Below are 23,444 nucleotides of genomic sequence, written 5' to 3'. Positions count from 1 at the left end.
TTCCAATAACAAATATTTGGGCAATTCGAGCAAGTATACATAATTATTACTGTCATAATGACAGTGTTATTACTCATTAGAATGTTTTATGTTATGTAATCAGGGATCAGAACACACCGATATTATTGTAGTAGACTACTAGTAGTGTATGTAGTAGAATAGCAATAATTCATACTATACAATTATCTGTATGCTAAAATACTATTCGATTGTATATCAGAGCAATTAAAAATATAAGTTCATTTTTACTTAATTCATTAAAAAAAACCCTAATTATGATGATTTTTTACAAATAAAAAAAGTGTGTTGAAACTATGCATTCAAACAATATTTATATACAGTTAAACACAATTGATTTACCGACCGTAAATTAAAAGGAGCAAAACAAGCACACTGATCCTAAAATACATATTTTGTTTTAGGACGCAATATAATATTTTATTTGTCATTGTAACAAGAGATTTCAAATTTGTCTTGTAAAATATGTTTTATAATTTCGAAAATTTTCCAAGCTATTTTATAAATTTAAAATTGACTTTTATAAGTCTCAATTTTTCTTCCCGATTTTTGATCAATCAGATCAAAAAAAAAGTTCAGAATTATTTTTCGTAATAATTTCAAACAAAGAATAATATAAATAATTAACATCACCACTGATAAAATAGTTGATTTTATAATAAACAAATATATATATTTAAAATATTACTTAAGCATAAAACATGAAATGTATACTAATTAAACTTCAATTAAAATAAACAGAATACAGTTATAAAGTATAATATAATTATTAATAACGAAAATGAATAGTCAGTAAAATGAAAATAAATATTCAACATTAAGTATATCACAGACGACACATTTAAAAAAAACCGGACAACCCAACTTGCTGTCATCAAATTGGATCCATACGGTAAATAAAATTATCAGTATATAAGCATTTAGCTAATTTAATTATGAATAGTTCACCAGTTTTCATAGAACTTTGTGGTCCTTTAATCATTTTTAATGCCATGTCAATGGCTACAATTGAATCAGAAAACTGCCTATCTTGTTTTAAAGATTCTAAAAGGCTGATTGCTTTCAAACATTCTATAGATGTTGTAAAATCACTGCAACAAAACAAATTTAGATTATTTTGTTTTATTCAAAGCTATATTATAAATTATATAAAAATTATTACTTGTCATTACACATGAAACCTCCGGGTGCATTGTCTTCTTGTCTTATATGTTGTTTACGACTGGATTTATTTTCTGGTAACTGTGAGTGTATAAAAGCTACTAGAGCCCGACATAGCACACGACATCTATAATTTTAAAATGTTAATAAAAATGACTTATAATAAAACTAATAAACGACTTACTTTGGAGATATACAGGTCTGTTTTTGTAATCTTATGGCATCAAACAAGCTCCAACTCTGTTTATGTTGCGCTAATTGTGCAGCTGAACTAGCAACTCGTAACAGATATTCAGCTGTTTGATCGTCTTCTACAGTGCTCAATCGTAAGACTAAAGACCACAATAGTGGTAACTTGTTTTCAGTGATATTACTGTTTAAAATAAATATATTCAATTTAATTAAGAATTTTTTTTATTATTATTATTATTATTATATTCGATAATTTTTCCTATACTAAGTCACTTACTTAGGTTTTACAGATTCTAGACACTGTACTAGAGTATTTAGTATGTCAGAATATGCTGATCGATTTTGGGATTCTTTTAGAGCCAGTGTGTATAATGTAAGTAAATGACTGGAAGTCATTAATACTTCACCTAAACCTTGATAGTGGAGACGCACAGGCTGAACCAGTGATAACACTTTATCCCATTTAAAATCTTCTTCATTTCCTATTTTAAATAGTTAACAAATTAATATATCTATTGTTTAATATGTGCTTAGTATAATGAACTTACCAACATGCTTAAACCATGATGTCAAGCAAGCTTCAAGTATATCACCTTTATGTTGTTGATCAGTAACATGAGACCAAGTAACCATTAAGAAACCTTGTAATACTACACAGTCAGCTTTTCTTTGGCTAATCCACTCTTGAATAGATTGTAGCATGAGGGATGATAGTATGGAACCGGTAGGTTGGTTAACTAACACCAACAACTCTAGGACCAATAGTTTAGCCTCTTCACTATTTTTACTAACCATTTCAGTTTCATCCAGTAAACGGTGAAAAGCACATTTAAGATTCTTGTAATGACTACCCAACACTGACCGGTATCGTGAAGCCAACGAGATAAACATTCTTACCATTGCACGAATAAATATTCTTCTTTTGTACATCATGGGTTCTGTATAAGGTGCATTATTATCAATATTGTTATAACCAGCTGCTGTTTTCAAAAGACTAAAAATTAAAAAAATTTTTATTATAAATATTAAAATCCCAGATACTAAATACAATATTATGAAGTGTATGATTTACTCAAGCACAGCAGAATCTGTACCACACCAATCTTCATTACTTAGTTGAAGTACAACCATTGGATCATATTTTGAAACAAACCAACTGAGAATGTTTTCATATGTTTCCCCATCAATTTGGTACCAGGCAAATTTTTGAGCTTCTAATAAAAGGGGCCTAATTTTTCCACCCTATAATAAAAAATATATAATTTTACAAAAGTCTAAAAAACAAATTAAATTGTGTAAACTCAAAAGTACTTTTCTCATATTAGGTTGATTCGATAGTTTTATAAACAGTGATAACAATACACGGAGATCAAGATTCGGAACATACGGCCAAGGTATTTCTAAAATTACATTTGCCAAAAAACATTGAGATTGGGGTAAAAATTGGTCCATGACCTGTAAAAAATGTTAAATAAAATATTAATTATTTTTATTTAAAGTTAACTAATTTAAAAGATATCAACAATAACCTTCATAATCAAATCTAAATCAACAGGTGTTGGTATAAATCTTTGCCAAGGTAACTTTTCAAGATTTAAGTGAATTGTTTCAAAAATGTAATCATTTGTCTGAATATGTGCAAACATTTTTATGTACCATTGACAAACAAAACTTAAGACATTATCACAAGCTAAAAATAAAAATAATTAAAAGGATTTATTTCTTTTAATACTAACATAAAAAATAATAATTTATAATTGTTAACAGAAGTATTCTCACCTGGCATGGTGTCTAGAACAAATATAATACATTCCACAAATGCATCAACCATTAAAGCAGATATTGAAGTATCCGTAGCCAACCAAGGCAGTTTCAATGATCTATGATCAGTGTTCCAACCCTCATACCATGGTTCCAACCATGGGCCAAACATACTTATTAATGTTGGACACAAAAACTCACATACTAAAATAGTTAACATTACAATTATAGTTTCAAAAATAAGATCTAAGCTATATTTTTTATAAAGTTAAAACATTTTAAAGTCATTTAATACTTACTTTTATTTGCTAACATTCCACGATAAGACTGTAAGGTTCCTACAACTAATGCATGGCTAACCATAGCATACAAGCCAACTAATGGTTCAATATATACATTGTATTTTGAATATAGCTCTCCGGTAGCAGATTTCAATCTTTCATTAGCAAAATGAGTAGTCAAAAGATGTAAAGTTTCTTGAAGCTTTGTTACAAAAAATATACATTTAACATAAATTACAATAGAAAATAATAAATATTTTAACATACTTCTTGTGAACTTAGAGATCGTTGATCAGTTGCATAACGCCTTACTACATCTCTTAGTTGATCTGTTGACATTCCTGGCAACAAAATTGTTCTCACAGCATTTGTTTGTGTTGTAGGTACAGCTTGAGCCAAAATTGTATTAAGAATATTAAACCATACTTGACAATAAATACGGCCTTCTTTAGAATGATCTAAGAGTTTTAGTAATATTTCACCATAATGTTCAGGAAAATCATGATCCATTATTTCACATAAATGTTGACTAAAAATCTATAAATAACAATTTTAAAAATCATTAACCTACAATAATAAAACACCAAAAATATTCAATTTACTGACTTCATGTAAAGACCATGTGTAATCTGATCGTGTTTGTTGTTTAACTAATATCAAAGCTTCTATACAGTAATCCATTAATATTGACCTTTCTTGAAGTAAAGGCTGTTTAGTTGATAGACAAACAGATACATTGAACTATACAACAATTTAAAATTAATACAATTTTTATTTCACAAAATGTTACCTTGCACTTACTTTAGAAAGTAAATTTAATGCAATAGGCTCATATTGAGCATAGCAATGGTCAACAATATTTTTATAAGCTTGCATAAATGTTTTTGTGGATGAACTAGATGGTGAAAATAAAGGTATCAGTATGTCAGCTAATTCAGGGAAGTTCAATGCTGTGTTTTGTACACGTAAACATTCATTTTCATTATTCAGTATAAAAACCTAAAAATATGAATTATATACAATTAATTTATTATGTTTATTGATTTATAATATTTTAAACAATGATTAAAGTAATAAATACATTTCCAATAGATTGAAGTATAGTAAACACAAATTTCTCAATAGAAGGACATGTCCTTAGAATTGCATATTCAGACATGAGTGTATAGAACAACCAAACACCTGAAGATTGAATATCGGCAACTAGTGCAATATCCCCTATTTTTATCAATGCATTAAATTCATTGAATATTAATCTGCAATTTCAATAAGTTTAACAACATATATTTACAAAATACTCATCTTATTAAACTGTGGCTACAATATTATACACTTACTGAATAATTAAATTCAATGTAGTACATGCTGTTGTTAATGAATGTGGCAACGAATTTTCCAAAATATCAGTAATTAATGTATCCAATTCTGATCTGTTATTAGAATTAATTTCTACTACATCTGAATTCAACTTAGCTTCTCGAATCTTTAAATTACATTTTATACATTAAGTATGTTAATTTTTTCTTTTTAAAAACATTATGATTAAGTATACTTGGAAAGTAATTTCAGCTGCTCCAGCACAACTGCTCGTACTGCCTTTTTTTGTTTTATAATCACAAACTGCTTGAACTCTGGTAGTAGAATCTATTTGAACATACGCCATTTTTACACCATCAATGTAACGATTGTCTAAATTTTCATGACAAACTGTTTGCATTCGGTATACACTACTGTAAAATGGTATTACTTAATTTCTGACAAAAAAAAAAAAAAGAAAAAAAAAAACACTTACTTAATAAATTTTACAATTTGTTTAATATTTAATTGTACAATATTTTGCAAATGATCTTTTTGATACAACATATTAGTAGATATTGTTTGAATATCTGATAGTCGTAATGCAAAATTCGGACTTTTTATAGGATCATCATAAGATTTCAATCTAAAAGTATAAATTACATACATTAAATTTGTCAATATTAGTAAGATAATTTTAATTTTCAACCTGTTAATAATTCTAGTTATAGGATCTTTCTCTAAAGGTATTCTTCTATTAGATTTATTGCTATTTAGAACATTTTTACCAAATAAATCACACCAATTTTGTACACATTCAAATTTGTTTTCTTCAATTAATTTATGATTGATTAAGTCTGACAACCACTCCTAATCAACAATAATTAAGTTAATATTTTTCAAGCAAAAATATTATAATTATTTCATTACATGAGACCCATTAATAATGTGTGTTAGGTCATTTGGTTCATACATTGAATCCAGTGAAGGTATGAATAAGGTAGATTCAAGGATTCGAACATCAGTTAACCATAGGGTACAAGCTTCATAGTATCTATAATTATAAATTATTATTTTAATATTTGCACTGGATAATTATAAATTTTTATAATATTTATTAAAGGATAAGAGTTTCCATAATCTGGTCACTATAGTTACAATAATATTAATAATAATGATCATACCTTAATAAACGCAAATCAATTTCAGAGTTAGGTTCAATTTGAAGTTTAGAACGATGAAAATCAATGCACTCTTTAAGTTTATTACTTATTTTATTTAGATATGGTGAATTTACAATGCCTTCAAAAAATTTACGACCGACACAGCCTAATTGTTGAGTTCTAAATAGTTAAATAATGTTTAATAAATATTAAAGTTAAATATTATAACTCAAATTGTAAGTAAATATTTAAAAATATATATATATTTACCCTGGAACTCGTTGTAAATACAATCTAAAAAAGTTTTGCCAATATAAAGAAGTCATAGGATGACCAGGTGGCATTTCCAATCCGTATTGCATCCACCGATACAAAGATAAATGTCCCGATGTAAAATGAGGTACTTTTAATTCTGAACACACTTTCTAAGTACAAAAAAACAACAATATAAAATCATGATTATAATAAATTTTATTGTTTGTATAACCTTTAATGCATCGTCCACATTGGATTTTCCTTGTTGTACGTGTAATTTTATCAATAAGTTTTTCCAAATATCATTTCTACTTTGAATACACCATTCTTCAGCTTCTAATGCCAACAGAGCATAATATGGACAATAATATAATACCACAGGATATTTGGGCAATAAGAGTGGTCGTTTTTCTGGACTTTGAAACATAAAATTGAAGATTGATCCAATAGCCGTAACATTTTCTTTTGAGCCATTCAATTGCTACAACATCATTAAAAATTAATAATTTATTAGAATTTTGCAACAACACTTACAGTTATCAAACTTATAAGCATCTCTCGAGCCCACTGTATCGATTGAGTTCGAAAAACATTTCTGAATACAGTATCCAACACATAAACAAACAAATCTGACTCTGCTTCTTTCCATACAGTGCACACTACTTTAGTCCAAAAGTCCATAACAGAATGAGGACTTATTAATCCATACCGCGCATAATTAGATATTTGATATTGAATCATATTTGTAAATTGTAAAGTGATTTCAGAAGGACCTTGAACACTTAATAAATTCATAGCACGTTTTGTGGAGCTGTTCCTGTTATCTGCCATAATGCCTGCTACAATTGTAATAAACCTATAAAATAAATAAATTTTTATTAGATTTGAAATTTTTAAATAAAAATATTATTACTTTTTTGATTCCAATAGGCAATCTGTGTTTTCAAAAAAAAATGGAACTATCTTATTCAGACAAGCAATAGTTGCTGTGTAATGTCTATATTGTAATAATCTATAGCAATAATCTAAGCCCTTGTTTAGAATAACTGGAACACAATGACCCGCTGTTGTTACATGAACAGCAGCGTATAGGGCAATTGGGTCGTCATGACGCAAATATTTTATGTCCTGAAATTAAATTTTTTTTTTGCATTATACAGTGTAAATTGTGAATTGTTTTTAAATATATTAAGCTGTTAACTCACATTATTATCAGTATCAATATCGATAACTGAAAGTAAATAATGGCTCAAATCTTGTAATGAACTACGTACTATAATATCTGGTAGGTCCATTAAGTGGAGTTTTAATGTGTATAGTACTTTCCAAGTCCATACTCGAAAAGCTTGTTCATTTGATTTAATTTGTACCAACTAAAATAGTCAGGGTTAATTTTTTTACATCGGAGTTATTAATAAATTTACAAAAATTACTTGTTTTATACTGTGAACTAAATATTGAGTTGAACTTTCATCTACAGTGATGGGAGCATGCTGTACAACTGCTTTGACAATAATGCTTGCTATACGACAATGCATATCTTTAGTCAACATAAAATCACTGCATTGCATTGAAAAAATAAATAAATAATAAAAATATTCAAACATAATTTCTAAATTGATACACTAATACCTAAAAGCTTTTTAAAAACATACATACTTAATATCATTTTCATTACATCCAGAAAAAATCTTTGAAAGTATATGGCGACTTAAACAATTTTCTGTAGATGTAATTGGATGATTGAGTATTAAATGTTCTAAGTATGATAAGTCATCCATAGTAATTTTCCAATTTGGTAATTGAAGAGTTTTGAAAAGATACATAGAGCCCTTAACATGGTATATTTAATTTAATTTAATCTAATAAAATAAATTATTGGTGTAAAAATTACATTTTTAGCATACATACCGAGCCAACTTCATCAAAGTTATGTTTAAGTACACTTATAATTTCAGAAATAAGAAATGGATGTTTATCAGATAAATGTGTAAGCAAAGTTCGACAGGTTTTACGGCATTGTTCTTTAGTTGCTTTACTCACAAATCCTATCTATTAAAAAAAAAAATAATAATAATAAATTATATACAACAGCTCAAAAGAAAATTATTATTATCCTTACTTTAAACAAACAAATAGTCACTGCTTTTATAAAGTCTAAATCATTAATATATCTGCTTAAGGCCATATTACTAATGGCTGTTAATAAATAGTAACATTCATCGTCAGAAGTATGTGTAATGCATTCTGAGAGTTCTTCTAATGAACTTTCATTAAAATCTATAAACGAGATAAAAACTATAACGATAAAATATATATTTAAAAATTGTGATATTAATCTACCTGATTTGATGTGTAGTATATATTGGAAGAGATTCACTACCATTTTAGAAGATACTTGTCCAAAAGGTAACATCACCAAATACTGCCAAGTAGTTCTATCAACATTATTATACAAACAACTAACAGCACGGAATATAAATGCATCATATTCTGTTTGTACTCTGGCAGACACAAACTTATGATTTCTAAATAAAATTACATTATATTAATAACTAAAATAATATATAATAGTATGAACTAAAGAACTTACTTATATTCTTCTAATACATCAGTAACATAGTTTACAGTATCTTGAAGTAGATGTCCAAGTCGTTTTGAAAACTGCTTATATTCGGTACTTTTAGAATTGTAAGTCTCTAATCCTGATTTAAATAATTTAACCAAAACACTGCCAACAGCAATCAGTCTTAATAGGTCATGTTCATTCCATAAGTTTATACGTAAAACATTTTCATCCTCAGAAAACATAATCATCTGTCATAAAAATTAAAATATATTTTTTTTTCTGAACTTTAATTAATAATAAATAATATGTATTATAAAGTAAACCATTTAAATACTTTTTTAAAGAGTACTGAAAAAGGCATTTGATTGAGAAAAGCAATAATATCACTCTCACGAATTGTTTGTTGAGAATTTCCTGGACTATCTTCTTCTCCTTCGCTGTCTACCACTACCCATATAGATTCATTGGCATCTTCACTTTTATAAATCTGAAAAATGTAACATACAATAATATGCATATAAAATTAACTAAACAGGTATTATTTCTTACCTGTTCTAAGAATTTATCTCGAGCTTGGATTGGCAGTAAGATATTGGCCAATGATGTAATCATGAAATCTAAATGAAAGTTATTATCTTGATGATTTAAATCAAACAATGGTATTTGTATAAAAGAATTGGCCCATTTCCCAACACCTGTTTGACACCTAGGCCATAAAATAAAAAAATAAAATTATTTGCAATGGAGAAAAATATAATTTACTTATGATTGAAGTGAAATACATATATTATATTAAATAAAGTTAAGTTTTTTAACTAACACTTATACTCACTACTTAAATAAAAATTAAGTTTTTTTTCCAAAATGTCATATAATGCTGTCAGTTTTTAGAGCTATTATAAATCAGGTGAACCCAGAGGTGTATTTAGGGATGACGAAGGGGGGTAATCGTCCCTGGCACCAAATTGGAAGTCTTTTAAAGGGATGCTGTGCTAAAAGTTAAATTTTTTTAAAGTTAAAATCATAAATATTCCTCTGGGTAAACCTTCTGCTGTAATTAATTAACAATTGTTATTCGTTTAACCATATTTAAGACAAAATTTTGAATGAATTATCTAAAATTGTTTTAGATGTAACCCCAATTATCCTAAAATAACATTTATTCCAGGACGATAAATCTACCATCACAAGTGGTATCTTTTATATAATCATAAATTTCTAAAAACGACGGAAAAGAACTAGCTCAAGATAAAGATAGATGGAGGTATTTGGTTGTTGCGGCAATTGACCTAAATGGCCCGTAAAAGCCAAAAGAAGAAGAAGAAGATATATTTCTAAGTGTATTAAAAATAACTCTTAAGTCTAAATTATATTATTATGACCTATTTGTACAAAACCTTTAATTCCTTTGATTACAATTTCCTCTGTAAAAAAAACTTTGAATAGATAATCCATTTTATCTTAGCTAACTTCTTATTTCAAAGGTTTATTACAATTTGTTAAACTAAATAATACCCACCAAAACCTAGAGCTCTTTAAGGCAAGTATCTGAGTTATCTTTTTTTTAGATGCTAAGCAATTTCTTATAGCTGACATACGGTTTACATGAATCCACTACAATTTTATTAAATTCCTTATGCTCCATATCTTTTCAAAAGTTTCTTATAAATTCTCTCTTAATCTACCCATAACTAAATTCTTTTTTCTATCCCCAATCACATGCCTCGTGTGGCCATAAACACCTACTTCACCCACATGACTAAAACATATTATGCTCGCTGATTATTTGTATTTTTAAATTTATATTATGTTCAGACTATATTATTATATTTAGATTTGAATTGTATTTGTACCTATTTATAACTGTTTTTAGTATTTATATTGTAATACAAATAAAAATAAATGCTATTATTTTATTCATATTATTTACTAATAAACAATTATTCATTTTTTAAGTTTTAGTTCAATGAGATCTGATTACCTTAAAATGTGATTCATTATAAAAAAATGATCTTTCCATGAAGCAACTCTAAGTAAAACACTGATTATTTTAACCAACAATTGTTTAGTTTCATTAATGAAAACTTTGTCGTTAATTATTTTTCTTTGGTATAAAAATAATATAGAAATGGAAGACTTGAGATCATGGATGGCTGACTGAAGATTTTTCCTTGTAAACTTCTTACATCAGAGTCGAGAAAGAGTCTTACAGGAGTATCCGCAGACAAAGAAGAAAAAGGTTGACACAATACATGTAGATAATAGTCAATCTAAAAAAAAAAAAAATAATATATTTTACTTATATGTTTTTTTAATTTATTGACTATGGTATTTTTAGTGTAGTTAAGTAAATATTACAGAAAAGAAAAATAATAAATACAACTATAATCTGTCAAACCTTTTCTTTGATCATCTGACAATCATATAAGGCACAGTAATAATTGTTAACCAAAGTTCTTAACTGTTTGAGAGATACCACTAAATTGTCTAAAGCTACTTGGTTGAATCTAGATATATCATATTTTTTAGTAGCTGACACTGGATTTCCATCCTAAAATAACAATAATTAAAATAAAATACAGATTGGCAAAGCATTTTTGGATGAAATACATTTATATATATTATGTATCATTAAATTTAACTCATATAAAACAAAACAATTTTTTTAATAATATTTACTTGGCATTCACCGTACTGTGTATATGTGGCTGGTTCTAATGCCCAGATATGCTTTTCATGTGTAATATAAGAATATTTTGATTCATTAATTTCTTGTTTAGTGCTTTCAAGTTTAAGTCTTGCATGTAAATAATCTTCTAGTAATGTGTAAAGTGGATGTTCACAAACTTGGAAATATTTTAATTCTGTTTTATTAAATTCTTCAATATACTCTTGTAATTCAAATAATAATGTATTTTGGTAATATTCTGCCAGTTGTTCATCATTAAATGGAGTTAAAGATTCAAAAGGTATTTCATCAACTGGTGAACTACATAAATCATTGAATATTGGAGCACAAGGAGTTGGTAATGAACCTACAGAGCAAGGAATTGAAATTGGTAATATAGATGTTGGTGTTATATTTATAGCAGTAGGTTGTTCAACAACATTCTCTGTATCAGAAGTTTTAGTAGTGTCATTATTCAAATAACTAATACTTTCATTTACTTCTTTTGAAAGTTCTGTACTTAAAAAAATATCATTGAATGCTTCGTGAAGAGCATTTTCAACATCATCTGCTATAGAAGAATTCAGCACATCATCTATAGGTTCTGGTTCTTCAATATGTATCTGCAACCAAAACATTTGTTAAAAATGTTCATACAAAATAACATGATTTACAATAAGTGTTTTTTTTCAAATATTTTAAAAATTAATTTATTCAATTGAACAAAAAACCAAAAAATTATCAACATGATATTTATCTGAGCAGAAAGTATAGATATATTTAGTACTATTTTACAAATCTTTCAAAAGTAACTTTTTGATAAATCTCTTGTATGAAATCAGTATGTGCACTATATACAAAATTAAAAAAAATAGTTTTGAGTTAATTTAAACTTTTAAGTCTAGTCATTGCCAGAGTGGTCAGATACATAAACATACCTTTGAGACTGATTAGAGTAAATATATAAGAGATGATTGAGTGATTCTGGGTTCATAAATTACTTTATGTATGCCTAAGATTTACTCATTATATTCTGTTCCATAATAATTAAAATCAAACATTAATATAGGAAAATAATACTATCAACAATTTTTGTTTTTATTTTTATAACTTTATCAGTATAAGATATTAAAACAAATTTTAATAGGCACATTGCACATAAAATAATTGGGTATAATTTCATAAGTAAATAAAAAATTATATTTAATTATTAATATAACCAACTATGATAAAATATGCCTATTTTTTAAATTAAATTTCATTATGAATATTTGTCAACATAAATTAGTGATAAATAGTATATACAGCATCTAAAATTCAACTCAATAATTAATTTAACATTACATATTTACACACAATAATATTATAAAATTGTTCATAAATACCAAATTCTATAAAGATAACACAAACAGAACTAACATTTGTGGAATAGGATATAATAATAATAATAAAATGTTTAAATAACCAATTGATATAAACATAATGCTTATAATTAAATGTTATATCAGTGGTTTTGAAAATTTGGATTATTTTCATTTTGTAAACATCAATATAAAGTTATCCATTAAATCAAATCAGAAGTGTATTGTAGTAAACATATACTACATAACGAGTCTATAACAAAAGGCGAGTATGTGTAGAAATATAATGCAATTAAATATCCTTAGATAAATATAAAAACCAAATGAAACAAAAAATAGTGAAAAAAGTATAACTCAGATACATATAAAAAATACGAGCAGTACATATTATGTCTTAATATGCTTAATTGTTGGTTTGGTTAAGATAAATTGAAAATTACATAATATACAAAGGCGACCTAGTTTTGATTTAGTTCGGAAATAAGATCGCTACACGGATGTCGTACATACTTTGGCCGATTGTTTGGTCTCCGGCGGAGTACGATTTATTGGCCTTTGTCGTTCCATATCGACAAAATCAAATCATTCTTTCTCGAACTTTAAACGATCGATGGACAGTGATGATCACGTATAATAGACACCTAACGATCGACAACAACTACGTTAGTACACTATGTCGAGTGTCGTGCAAATAAGCAAATTGCGACTTCTCCAATATTTTTTTTTGTCATATCAGTTTTTACTTTTTATCGTTGTTTTTAATTATTTTTGCTTTGTTTTATCTCTTGTCGCTGACAACAACAACAACAACAACATTGAAATCAGCTGCTCCTGTTTTAGTGGCGCTCAGATTTTATCAACATCAGTCATCAACAGCTGCTGAAAACGTCTGGAACCCCGAAACAGCCAGTCCGCCACGTTGGCAACAGTGGCTGTTATCGCGGTCACCGGTCACCCGTAAATGATACGCATTGACGAACAGCTGGTCCGTGATATCGGGTCCGTCGGTCGGATGTTTGGTAGGAAAAAGGTGGAAATACCACCGTGAACAGCCCGCGGAGATTTCCTTACGTGCAGCACGGCCCGCTCTCGATTGTTCCGTTATGAGTGGCGTCCACAGTCGCCGGTCGATCAGTGTCCGTGTGTAAGGCTGACCAACAAGTCGTTGCGGTTCGGTCGCCGATGTTGTTGAACACGTCCAGTACAGTGCTATGGCTTCGCGTATAACGTCCGGTGCTCGGTTGTGCGTTCGCGCCAGTATCGACAAACTCGTGTGCAATTTGTCCAGGAACCGTCACCACAATGCAGTGGCAGCCGGCGTGGAAACGGCCGCCGTCCGTCGGGGCTCAGACAGGCTGCTACAATGTTACCAGGTCAGTACTGGGCTGGGTGCTAGCTCATCGTCAGAGTGACGGGTTCGGTCTGTAGTTTTCCAAAGTTTTTAATCTAGTGTTGGTATTTTTTTTTTTTCACTTCCTCGTGAGAGACCTTTATTCAAGGTCCTTTCAATGACTTTGCAATACGAGGATTCTTTTTTTTTTTTTTTTTGGCAACATTCCCCGTGGACAAGATTTTATACAGAGTATGCCAATATATATACAAACGTCACAACTTTACGATAATTTAATCTTCTAGCTAGTAAGCTTTTGAAATCACAACTAGATAGATATCAATAGTTTTTATTCACTCAATATTTTAGTTTTATATTTTTTTTCTGGGATGCAAGATAATCAATAATCACTTGGTCACATAATATACTATCAACTGAATATTTTATGTTCTAATACTATAGTATTGTCATATCTATACCAATATTTTCGTAATCTTGAATATAATAACATAATATTTAAATTATACTTTAATAAAAACATCGTTATTACGTGCATATATTTGTAAATAATTTTCTTACAAAATGTTCCTTATTCATTCTTATTACATACCTATAGCTCAACATAAAATTTAAAAAATGCGAAAATAATTTTAAATATTTTTTAATATTTATAATATTTTATTATATTTTATTGTGTGTAGTCTATTTACTGAACATACTTCATATATCGTTACGATCAGTACTTAAAATTTTATCTTTTTATGCTGCGTATTTCTTCTGTAATGAGAGAATGTATCCCAAAGAAATCCCGAAGAAAAACGACCTCATTTTCTTAAAAAAATTTCTTTTTTTCTTTGTGTATAAATAACTCATTATCTACCGTCTAGTCTAGAAATTAAATTACCTAATTTATTAAATATCGTAAAATAAATAAATTATAAAATTTCCATCAAAAATATAGGTAGGTGGATAACTAAATATTAAATAATTTAAAGTCTCTAAAGTCATCTTATGTGGTAATTTATAGTTATGTTTATGAACTATTTGTTATCAAACCAAATAACTTACATATTAGCATAGGTATACTAAAAAAAGATTTCTGTTTATTTGTTTATCTATATTTAATATATATTAATATATTATTTTTTATTTTAACATATTTTTATAATCTATCTATTAACTTGTTGCCATAGTTACTACCTATGTCATTGAATAAAGCATATAAATTACATATTATATTGTTATTAAATTAAATTTAGATTTTTATACCTAAATAAACTTTTATGATTTAAAATACATTTCTTTTAATTACACTAAATTTGGACAATTTGTATGAATAAAGATAATTGCAAATTAAATTAACTATATAATTTGAAATTTAGCCACATAAATTGAATATGTTGCAATTGTTATTTTTATTGCAACACGTTAGATAATAATTAATATTATAATTGTAGATTCCTTAACCACGTATGGAAACCAGGAATTTCGTATGATTTTATAGATACTTTTTCTTATCCTTATTTTCTAAATACTGTTGTATCTATAAACCAACCATATTATAATAGAATATGTTATGTGAACATACGTTTTGTATTTTTTCACATACATAATTAGCGTTAGGTATACCGTTTATAATCGTTCGGTCCGTCAAACGGGTTATTGAGCTTGACGAGTGTTTGAAACGCGACGCATTAACGGATTAATCGTTTATCGACAATAATTAAATTATATTTTTATCTGATGATTGATTGCATAACAATTTTTAATACATAATTGTTATTATCTATTTATTCCATTTATGATTTATTGAAAATAATAACAAAATAATTTTTATATATCGATGTGCGTAAATTATGTAAATGCAGCGCCACCGTGGTTCATAATAATAATGTATAAATACCTACAAAATCATTTTGTGTCGCGTGGGAGGGGGATGTTTGAACTTGGATAACGTAGGTACGCCGCCGCCGACCCACTATCCGACTTGTCAGGCTCGGCACAATATGGTCGCGTGTTTATGCGATTCGTCCTTGTGACGTTTTACCCGTATCGTCATCGTGCAATTTCGAGTGCACGCATGTGTATAATTGGCGGCGGCGGCGGCGGCAATAGTATGTATAGGTGAATCGCCATAATAACGAACCAGTTGTGCGCAACACGTTACTGGCCTACTAAGAAAATAAAAAGAAAAAATCGATAACACATAGAAAAGAAAAATAAAAAATAACGTATACCTATATAGTCGCCGCCGACACCGTTAATCAAGTTCGACAACCTGGTATAGCCCGCGTTCGGTCAATCTCTCTCTCACTGTGTCTGTCTTTATAGTCTATCTTTTTCTAGCATATTACCGCCAGCTCGTCGAATCGCCAGACCATATCCGATTAAGACCTGTAAATTCTAACGATTCAGCCTCACCCACATTTCGCCCTTAAAAATTACGATTTTCAAAATTGATACAACTTAAATGTTTGCGTAGTTATATAGTTGTAGTGTTATTTAATTGAAATACTTTTAAGCTCAATACTAAATATAGTGTATATATATATTTTTTTTATATATATATATATATATATATATAATATAATATAAAAAATCTTATTGCATTTACAATCTTAAAAGATGCCGTCTTATAAAAATTATCGGTAAATTGATAAGGTATTTTTACGTTACAATTTTTATTTAGGGGCTATTGAAGAAGAGATTTAATAAAGAATCTATACAATAATATTATAGGTATAATTCAATTTTAAACCTTTAAATGTTTAATATGATTCATTCAAAGAAATTTAAAGGATTAACAATGGATATTAATTGTTACTAGATGCCTTGAAACTTTCTTTACTTATTTTTAGCTTTATCGTGTAAACGTTAAATATCCTATATTTTATATTTAAATTTACTTTAGGTATTTCATCATATTGTATTTGACACCCCAATTATTATTATTATTATTATTTTAAATATTTAAATACCAGCTATTATTGAAGAAATATTTACTCATCAATAAAATGTAAATTTATGGTTTAAAATTAAAGTTTGTCCAAGCAAACTATCTTAAATCAAATCATAAGTAATTCCTATACGATTACAGATTTATACCATATATTTCATATTATATCTACACAATTTATAGTTTGATTTGGTTATAATAAGTTGGTACCAACCAGATCACAAAATATTGTATAACTTATTTGTTCAAACATGTGCACAATACATTGATAATACAATATACAATAATATAGTTCAAATTAAATTTCATATAAAGCCTCACAAGTTGGAAAATAAATAAGCACTTAATATTTTTAACTGTTAACTATATAACAAGATTAAATCTAAGCTATAAGTTTTCTTTATACTAACAAATGACTTATATAACATTTTTATTCCAATCAATATTGTTTTCAATGTTAGATCATCTTATTTAATACTACGCTTATTCGTAATTTATCGTATAATATTAAAGCTATGATTTGAGTCTGTAATAGATTATATTATAGACGTGTATAAAATAAATATAAAATAAAATAAAATATTCTAAATATTTTTATTATACTTAAGTATATTTTTATAAAAAGATTAATAGCCAGTAGATACTTATTAAATATTTAAAAACATTATTTAATTTTTACTTATTATTAGTTAATTACTATTACTAAGTTATTCATACTTTAAAATCAAAAGGACGCTACACCAGCATGTGTTGTCCCAATCTTACACTATATGTAAGACTTAGCCAAAACTGTTTTAAGCAGAATAGAACCACCCAGACTGTAGAAATAGTTAAGACTCTAAATTGATATACAATATAGTTGAGAACAATACTATCTATGAAATATTGTTTTTATATTTATGATATAACTATTATACGAAAAAATTTCTTATTGTTTCAAAATTCATTATTTTTGAACTTGAATAACTTTTTTGTAGTTCTAATATCGAAAAAATTAAAAACGATATTTCACAGCCAACGTTCTCTTCTTTATGTGGTGAAAATGTCGTTTTTTAGTTATGACTGTAGCCCTCTCCGTTCTTTACCGCGCAAAACAGTTTTTGCTATGTTTTACATATTTTGGAAGACAGAGATAACATATGAGGTGAGCGCCCTCTTAATAATCATTGACTTTTAGATAAAGGGAAATTCTTATTTCCTCTATTATACATTCAAGATTTATCTTAAAATAAGCATTTTATGGTTTAAAAATGCCATAAGATAGGAAATCTTAAAAATCGTATTACTTAAACAATATTTTTAAATATAAAGTCTTTCTAGAAAGTACCTACCTACATTAATTTGATCATAAAATTATATATTTTTTAATCATAAAACGATCAATTTTTTAAATTTTGATATGCCAGCAAGATAATGATATTAAGTAATTCCTTTTACAGTAATTAAACAATCAAAAATTAAGTTTATGTTTAATATAATGTAAAAGTATGTAGAATCAAATTAATTATTATAATATACATTTAGAACCACTATATTAATGAAATAATTTTTTTTTTTTTTTTAATATTTCCCGTGTTTAAAACGTAGAATTGTGCAATTTAACTATTTTTTCCGTGTGATAAGATGACCCCTTCAATGTTTAGTGTATTGACCTTGTGACTTTACCTACACAAGATTTGGTGTTTCCTTTTTGCCGCGTTGTTTGAGTGAAAGCGCAAGTGAAACACGTGCAAACCAGTCCAGGATGTCTGCTGCCGTGGTATTCAGCACGTAGACTTCTAGACTATCGACTATCTCAGCATAATCCTTAGACAATTTGTTTGTATTTCAAGTTCAGGACCAATTTTTTTATGGGTAGGTATCTAATGTATTCAGGAAATATGAATTAAGTTGTACCGTGAAAAATTATTAATTAAAAATTAAAAAACATATTATTGTTGTTTTCATAAGGAGATTCTTATCTAGGAATAAAAGCTTAAGTGCTCAGATAGGTTAATTTTGTTACCAAACTAAGTAATTTCTTAATTGTTCTAATATATATAGTGAAAGCCGTGGCTCTCTTGCTCATGTACGATTTTCATGGATAGTTTACTTTTTTAAATTTATGCCATCCGCTCTAAATAATAGTATACACTATATTAAATACAACTCATCTTTAAATAATTAGATGTATTTAATACGAGTATTGTTTGCTTTTAGCATATTATCAAAGCAATATAAATTATGATTTCCAGAATACCTCAAAGCTATTTATTAAGATGACATAATTTGGTTTAAAATTTTGCTTATATACCTAAGTGTGTTATTAAATTATTAAATAATGAAAAATAATATTTATTACTACCATGGCGATAATTAGACATCAAATTATTATACGTTTGCATAGATAACTTATGGCCATCTTATGCTATTTAATTAACATTCTAAGGGTATAAGTATCTATTATAAATAACATTTTAAATTTAATTTTTCCATTTTTAAAGTTCCTACTTTAGTAATTAATTTTATTACTTTCGAATTTTTAACTGAGAACTTTCACATTAGGGTGCATAGAAAGTGTCTAAATCAATATTTTATTTTATTGTACCTACTTTGTGAAATTAATTTGCTGCTACTGTATATAAATAAAACATTAATGTTAAGCAAGTAGCCGATGAAAAGCACACTCTTTGAGCATGTTAAGTTTCATGATAATTATATCTATAATCTATGTTTGTAATACGTGATAATATATGGGTCTTGATATGAGTGTATACATAAAAACATGAAATATTTGACTAGCTAACTAGTATTTGATATGTTAAAATAAAAATAATATAGTTAATATATTACTTTATATGAATAATATACTAGCTACTGTTGTAGTAATGTAGTTTGAAGAAAGTGTATAAATTCAAATAGTTGTTCAAAATAATTATAAAATATTTCATTGATTATTTTAGAATCGGTAATACAATTAATTAAATACATTGGAATTAAAACTAAATAAAATATTTTTATAAAATTATCAAAGCTATTTTATACAAATTATGATTACAAACTACAATATTGACAAACTTAATTTTTCAAACAATACAATCGGTTTATAAAAATTAAGACGTAATCTCCATCAAGCCATCATTTTATAGAAAGTTTGGAAAATGTCATTGGTCATGACAAATTAACTATTAATCTAATTTAAAATCATAGCGTTTAGTTTTTTATTCTAATTTTATTATGCAGTTTGTAACTCAAATTAAATAAATAGGTAATATATTTGTATATTATATGTTAGATGTTTTTTCAATATAAAAATGTACCAATTGATTATTTCACTTTTAGCAATTTGCTCTATACTATTTACGTAATTATCAGTATTAAATAATAACGTTTTTGTAAATATTTATTACGCAATGTTAACATTTTAAAATTTAATTTAATACTTGGTCGTATGCCATTAAAATAAAATATTACTATATAGGTACCAATATAAAATAAGTTGACTTTCCCAGAATGAATATTCCTGATGGTATTCTCAAAATATATAAAAAAATATTTTCATACCTATATTAACATAACTAAAAAAATCATCTTAACATTATAAATATACCACGATATATTATTTATTTATCAGTGTCAGTTTTAAATCAATATTTATATAGGTATATATAAAATAATTAGAGTATAATACATACATATTATTCCTATTTTTCTCATAATATATATTTATTATTTATGAATTTGCAGAACATTTGAATTCATTCGTGATTACACTTATATGGGTATTATTGCCTAATCAGATGGACCCAAAAGAAGAATTCTTCTGTAAATAGAGTATTATTTGAATCTGATAATTTTTAAACCATTATAATTTTTTATTATCCCATCTTTGGAATTAGAACTGTTTATGTTTAATGTCAAACAATAATCTTGGATACAATTTATAAAAGAATAATTTTGGTAAACTAAGAGGACGTCTCATCACCAGCATGTGTTGTCTCCGTCTTACATACGTACGACATAGTAAATTTTCGTTTACCAGTTTCATAGTGTGCTTTTAATTTTAATATTAGAGTTAATTGACATATTATCAAACTTTTAAGCAAGAATATTATCTGTGTCCTCTTGTTGGTTTTTTACGATATTTTATTTTTATGTGAGTTTATGAGCATGCAATTATTAAATATTTAAAAATGCTCATAATTCACTTAAAAATTAAAATATCGTAAAAATTTAACGAGAGAACACAGATAATGTTCTCACCTAAAAGTTTGATAATAGGTAAATTTACTCTAATATTAAAACTAAAAGCACACTATTGAAACTGGTGAACGAAAATTTACTATGTCTTACGTGTATAAGACGGAGACAACACTGCGGGTGAGACATCCTCTAAAGAGTGTATGTTTAATACAGTTTTAGGAACAAATTTTTGAATTTTTTGTTGCCATACGAATTATAACAGACAAAACTTTTCTATTATTAAGTAAATTCTATATTTACTCGTACAGTTGTATCTATATGTTTGATATATTATTATTGTTACGCATTAGTCGCAGATAGGTTGTCATTACACTTTTTATAACATACATAGGTTCTTTATAATTTAATTTATTCAATTCAGAAAATAGGGTTAAGGCGTCTATATAGTCCTTTTGTTAATAGTATATTATATCCTTTTTTATTTCCTTTCCCTCAACTCTTCTACTTTTATCCAATAAGTAAGCGTATACACACTTGCATGAACACCACGAGAACGCTTAGGAATGTGTCATCCAGTGCGATCACAGTATCCAAATTGAGGCCAATCGAAAAAAAATATTAACTGCGTTTCTTTCTTGAATGTTATTCTCGGTTCATTTTACTGTTGATATGAGTTTCTGAATAATACAACTGTATGTTGTCGTGCATTACAATTATAATTGTAATACTATTTTTATTGACAATAAAAATTAAATAACTAAATATAAGACTATATTAAAAATTAAAAATTTCAATTGTAGATTTGGTATTTATTCTTTACAAAAACAATTATATTTTGAATTTCATTTCATTATTAAAATTATAATAAGTAAAAATTTTTTTATAAAAAGTTAAAGCATAAGGAAATGTAATCTAAGTCTTTTAGAAAAATCCTATTTAACATAAAATATACATTATATCGCTTATAAATAAAAAAATATTTGCCCCATCTGTTATGTAAATATAAAGTAGTGTAATACTTAACTAATGTACCTAATTTGAATTGTTTGTACATTTTTACGGATATCTTCTAAATAGTATCATATTTAATTTAGTATAATATATGAAATAAATAATAAGTGTGTTTAAAGTAGTCAATCTTAAAAAAAACTATTTTACGATGTGTGATGTCCCTAACTGTAGTTTATAGTTTCATAAATGATTGTTAGTGATAATTCATAAGATTAACAATAGTCTGGTACGAAACCTTAGGTTAAATTTAATTAACCTCGGTCGTATTTTTAAAAACAAACGATTCTTGAACAAACATCATAACATTATACAAGATGTGTTGACTTCTAATTATTAATTGGCGGGGATTTGCTTTGAAATGCTATCGTACGCTGATTGCAATTATTATAATCTCAAGTGTATGAATTCATATAAACCTGCTGCAGCTTTCACATTGGAACGATGACACATAAATTACTGATTTAAAAAATATATATATATTAATATTACAAAACGTTATGACTAGAAACTTCCGGTTCATCCGGTAATAGATAATTGTGTAATAATTAAATCTAAGAATTTGTATAAAAATTAAATTTTTTTGCATTTGATACATACGTTTGTTGTTTATTTTTGTACAATATTTCCAACTTATAACTTTATTCGTGTATTAATATTTTTGTACCAACCTATATTTTAAGACTGAATCAATTATACCATAGTTTTTTAATTATTGTAATATTTTTCAAAATAAACTATCTTGTTATTTTTCAAAATTACTTATCGCAATCAGTAGATTGGTGTGTTATGAATTAATTTAATTATAATCTTCCCAATTTAACATTTTTTCTAGTATAATTTAGGTATATTCCTCATATTTTTAATTTTCAATATTTCATTTTCTGTTAGATTTAATAATAATTATTATACCTAATTATATATAGTTATGCGTATTGTACTTTCCAATTGTTCATTTAAATTGTAATACAATCTCTATATGTGTCCACTGTTATAGCAAATAAATCAAATTGATTGATGTATATAATAGTGGACATTTTTAATTTTGATAAAGAAAAGAATAATACTAACACATTTATTGAATACAATAAAATGTTGGCTGAAATTTGCAAAAAGTATTTTGCGTAAAGTAGCGAGGCGATTGAACTTCGTTTTGCTGTGGCCTTGCGGTTAGTATGTGTAATTATTTCGAGTGGTATCCGGACATGCACCGATTATTGCCTGATACGGCGTTAGAAAGCGC

General features: G+C 27.0%; 2 protein-coding genes across 2 annotated transcripts in view; one reads left to right on the top strand and one right to left on the bottom strand.

Annotated features, from left to right (window-relative positions):
- Positions 1-747: 747 nt before the first annotated feature.
- LOC113554898 (ectopic P granules protein 5 homolog) lies at positions 748-13,292 on the bottom strand. The gene is given in 38 exon segments (XM_026958988.1): positions 748-1,109; positions 1,181-1,306; positions 1,364-1,552; positions 1,649-1,853; positions 1,920-2,365; positions 2,444-2,613; positions 2,683-2,826; positions 2,901-3,061; positions 3,151-3,336; positions 3,432-3,615; positions 3,681-3,950; positions 4,020-4,154; positions 4,215-4,412; positions 4,495-4,669; positions 4,751-4,896; positions 4,966-5,143; positions 5,206-5,355; positions 5,419-5,579; positions 5,640-5,763; positions 5,894-6,052; positions 6,143-6,297; positions 6,360-6,608; positions 6,662-6,983; positions 7,041-7,255; positions 7,333-7,500; positions 7,561-7,687; positions 7,787-7,959; positions 8,039-8,179; positions 8,250-8,407; positions 8,471-8,655; positions 8,721-8,944; positions 9,031-9,183; positions 9,246-9,402; positions 10,678-10,864; positions 10,867-10,966; positions 11,095-11,247; positions 11,376-11,987; positions 13,236-13,292. Coding segments are annotated over 38 exon segments (7,260 nt in total). The 3' UTR covers positions 748-892.
- A 455-nt stretch (positions 13,293-13,747) lies between these two features.
- Positions 13,748-23,444, top strand: part of LOC113554899 (decaprenyl-diphosphate synthase subunit 1) — a 33,769-nt gene continuing 24,072 nt past the window's right edge. Inside the window, exon 1 of the mRNA XM_026958989.1 lies at positions 13,748-14,098. Coding sequence (XP_026814790.1) covers positions 13,937-14,098 — 162 coding nt within the window. The 5' untranslated portion in view covers positions 13,748-13,936. The remainder of the gene's footprint in view (positions 14,099-23,444) is intronic.

Source organism: Rhopalosiphum maidis, chromosome 2, assembly GCF_003676215.2.
Source record: "Rhopalosiphum maidis isolate BTI-1 chromosome 2, ASM367621v3, whole genome shotgun sequence".
NCBI lineage: Eukaryota > Metazoa > Arthropoda > Insecta > Hemiptera > Aphididae > Rhopalosiphum > Rhopalosiphum maidis.
The sequence above is the reverse complement of the archived record's forward strand: the minus strand, read 5'-3'. Positions and strand labels throughout refer to the sequence as shown.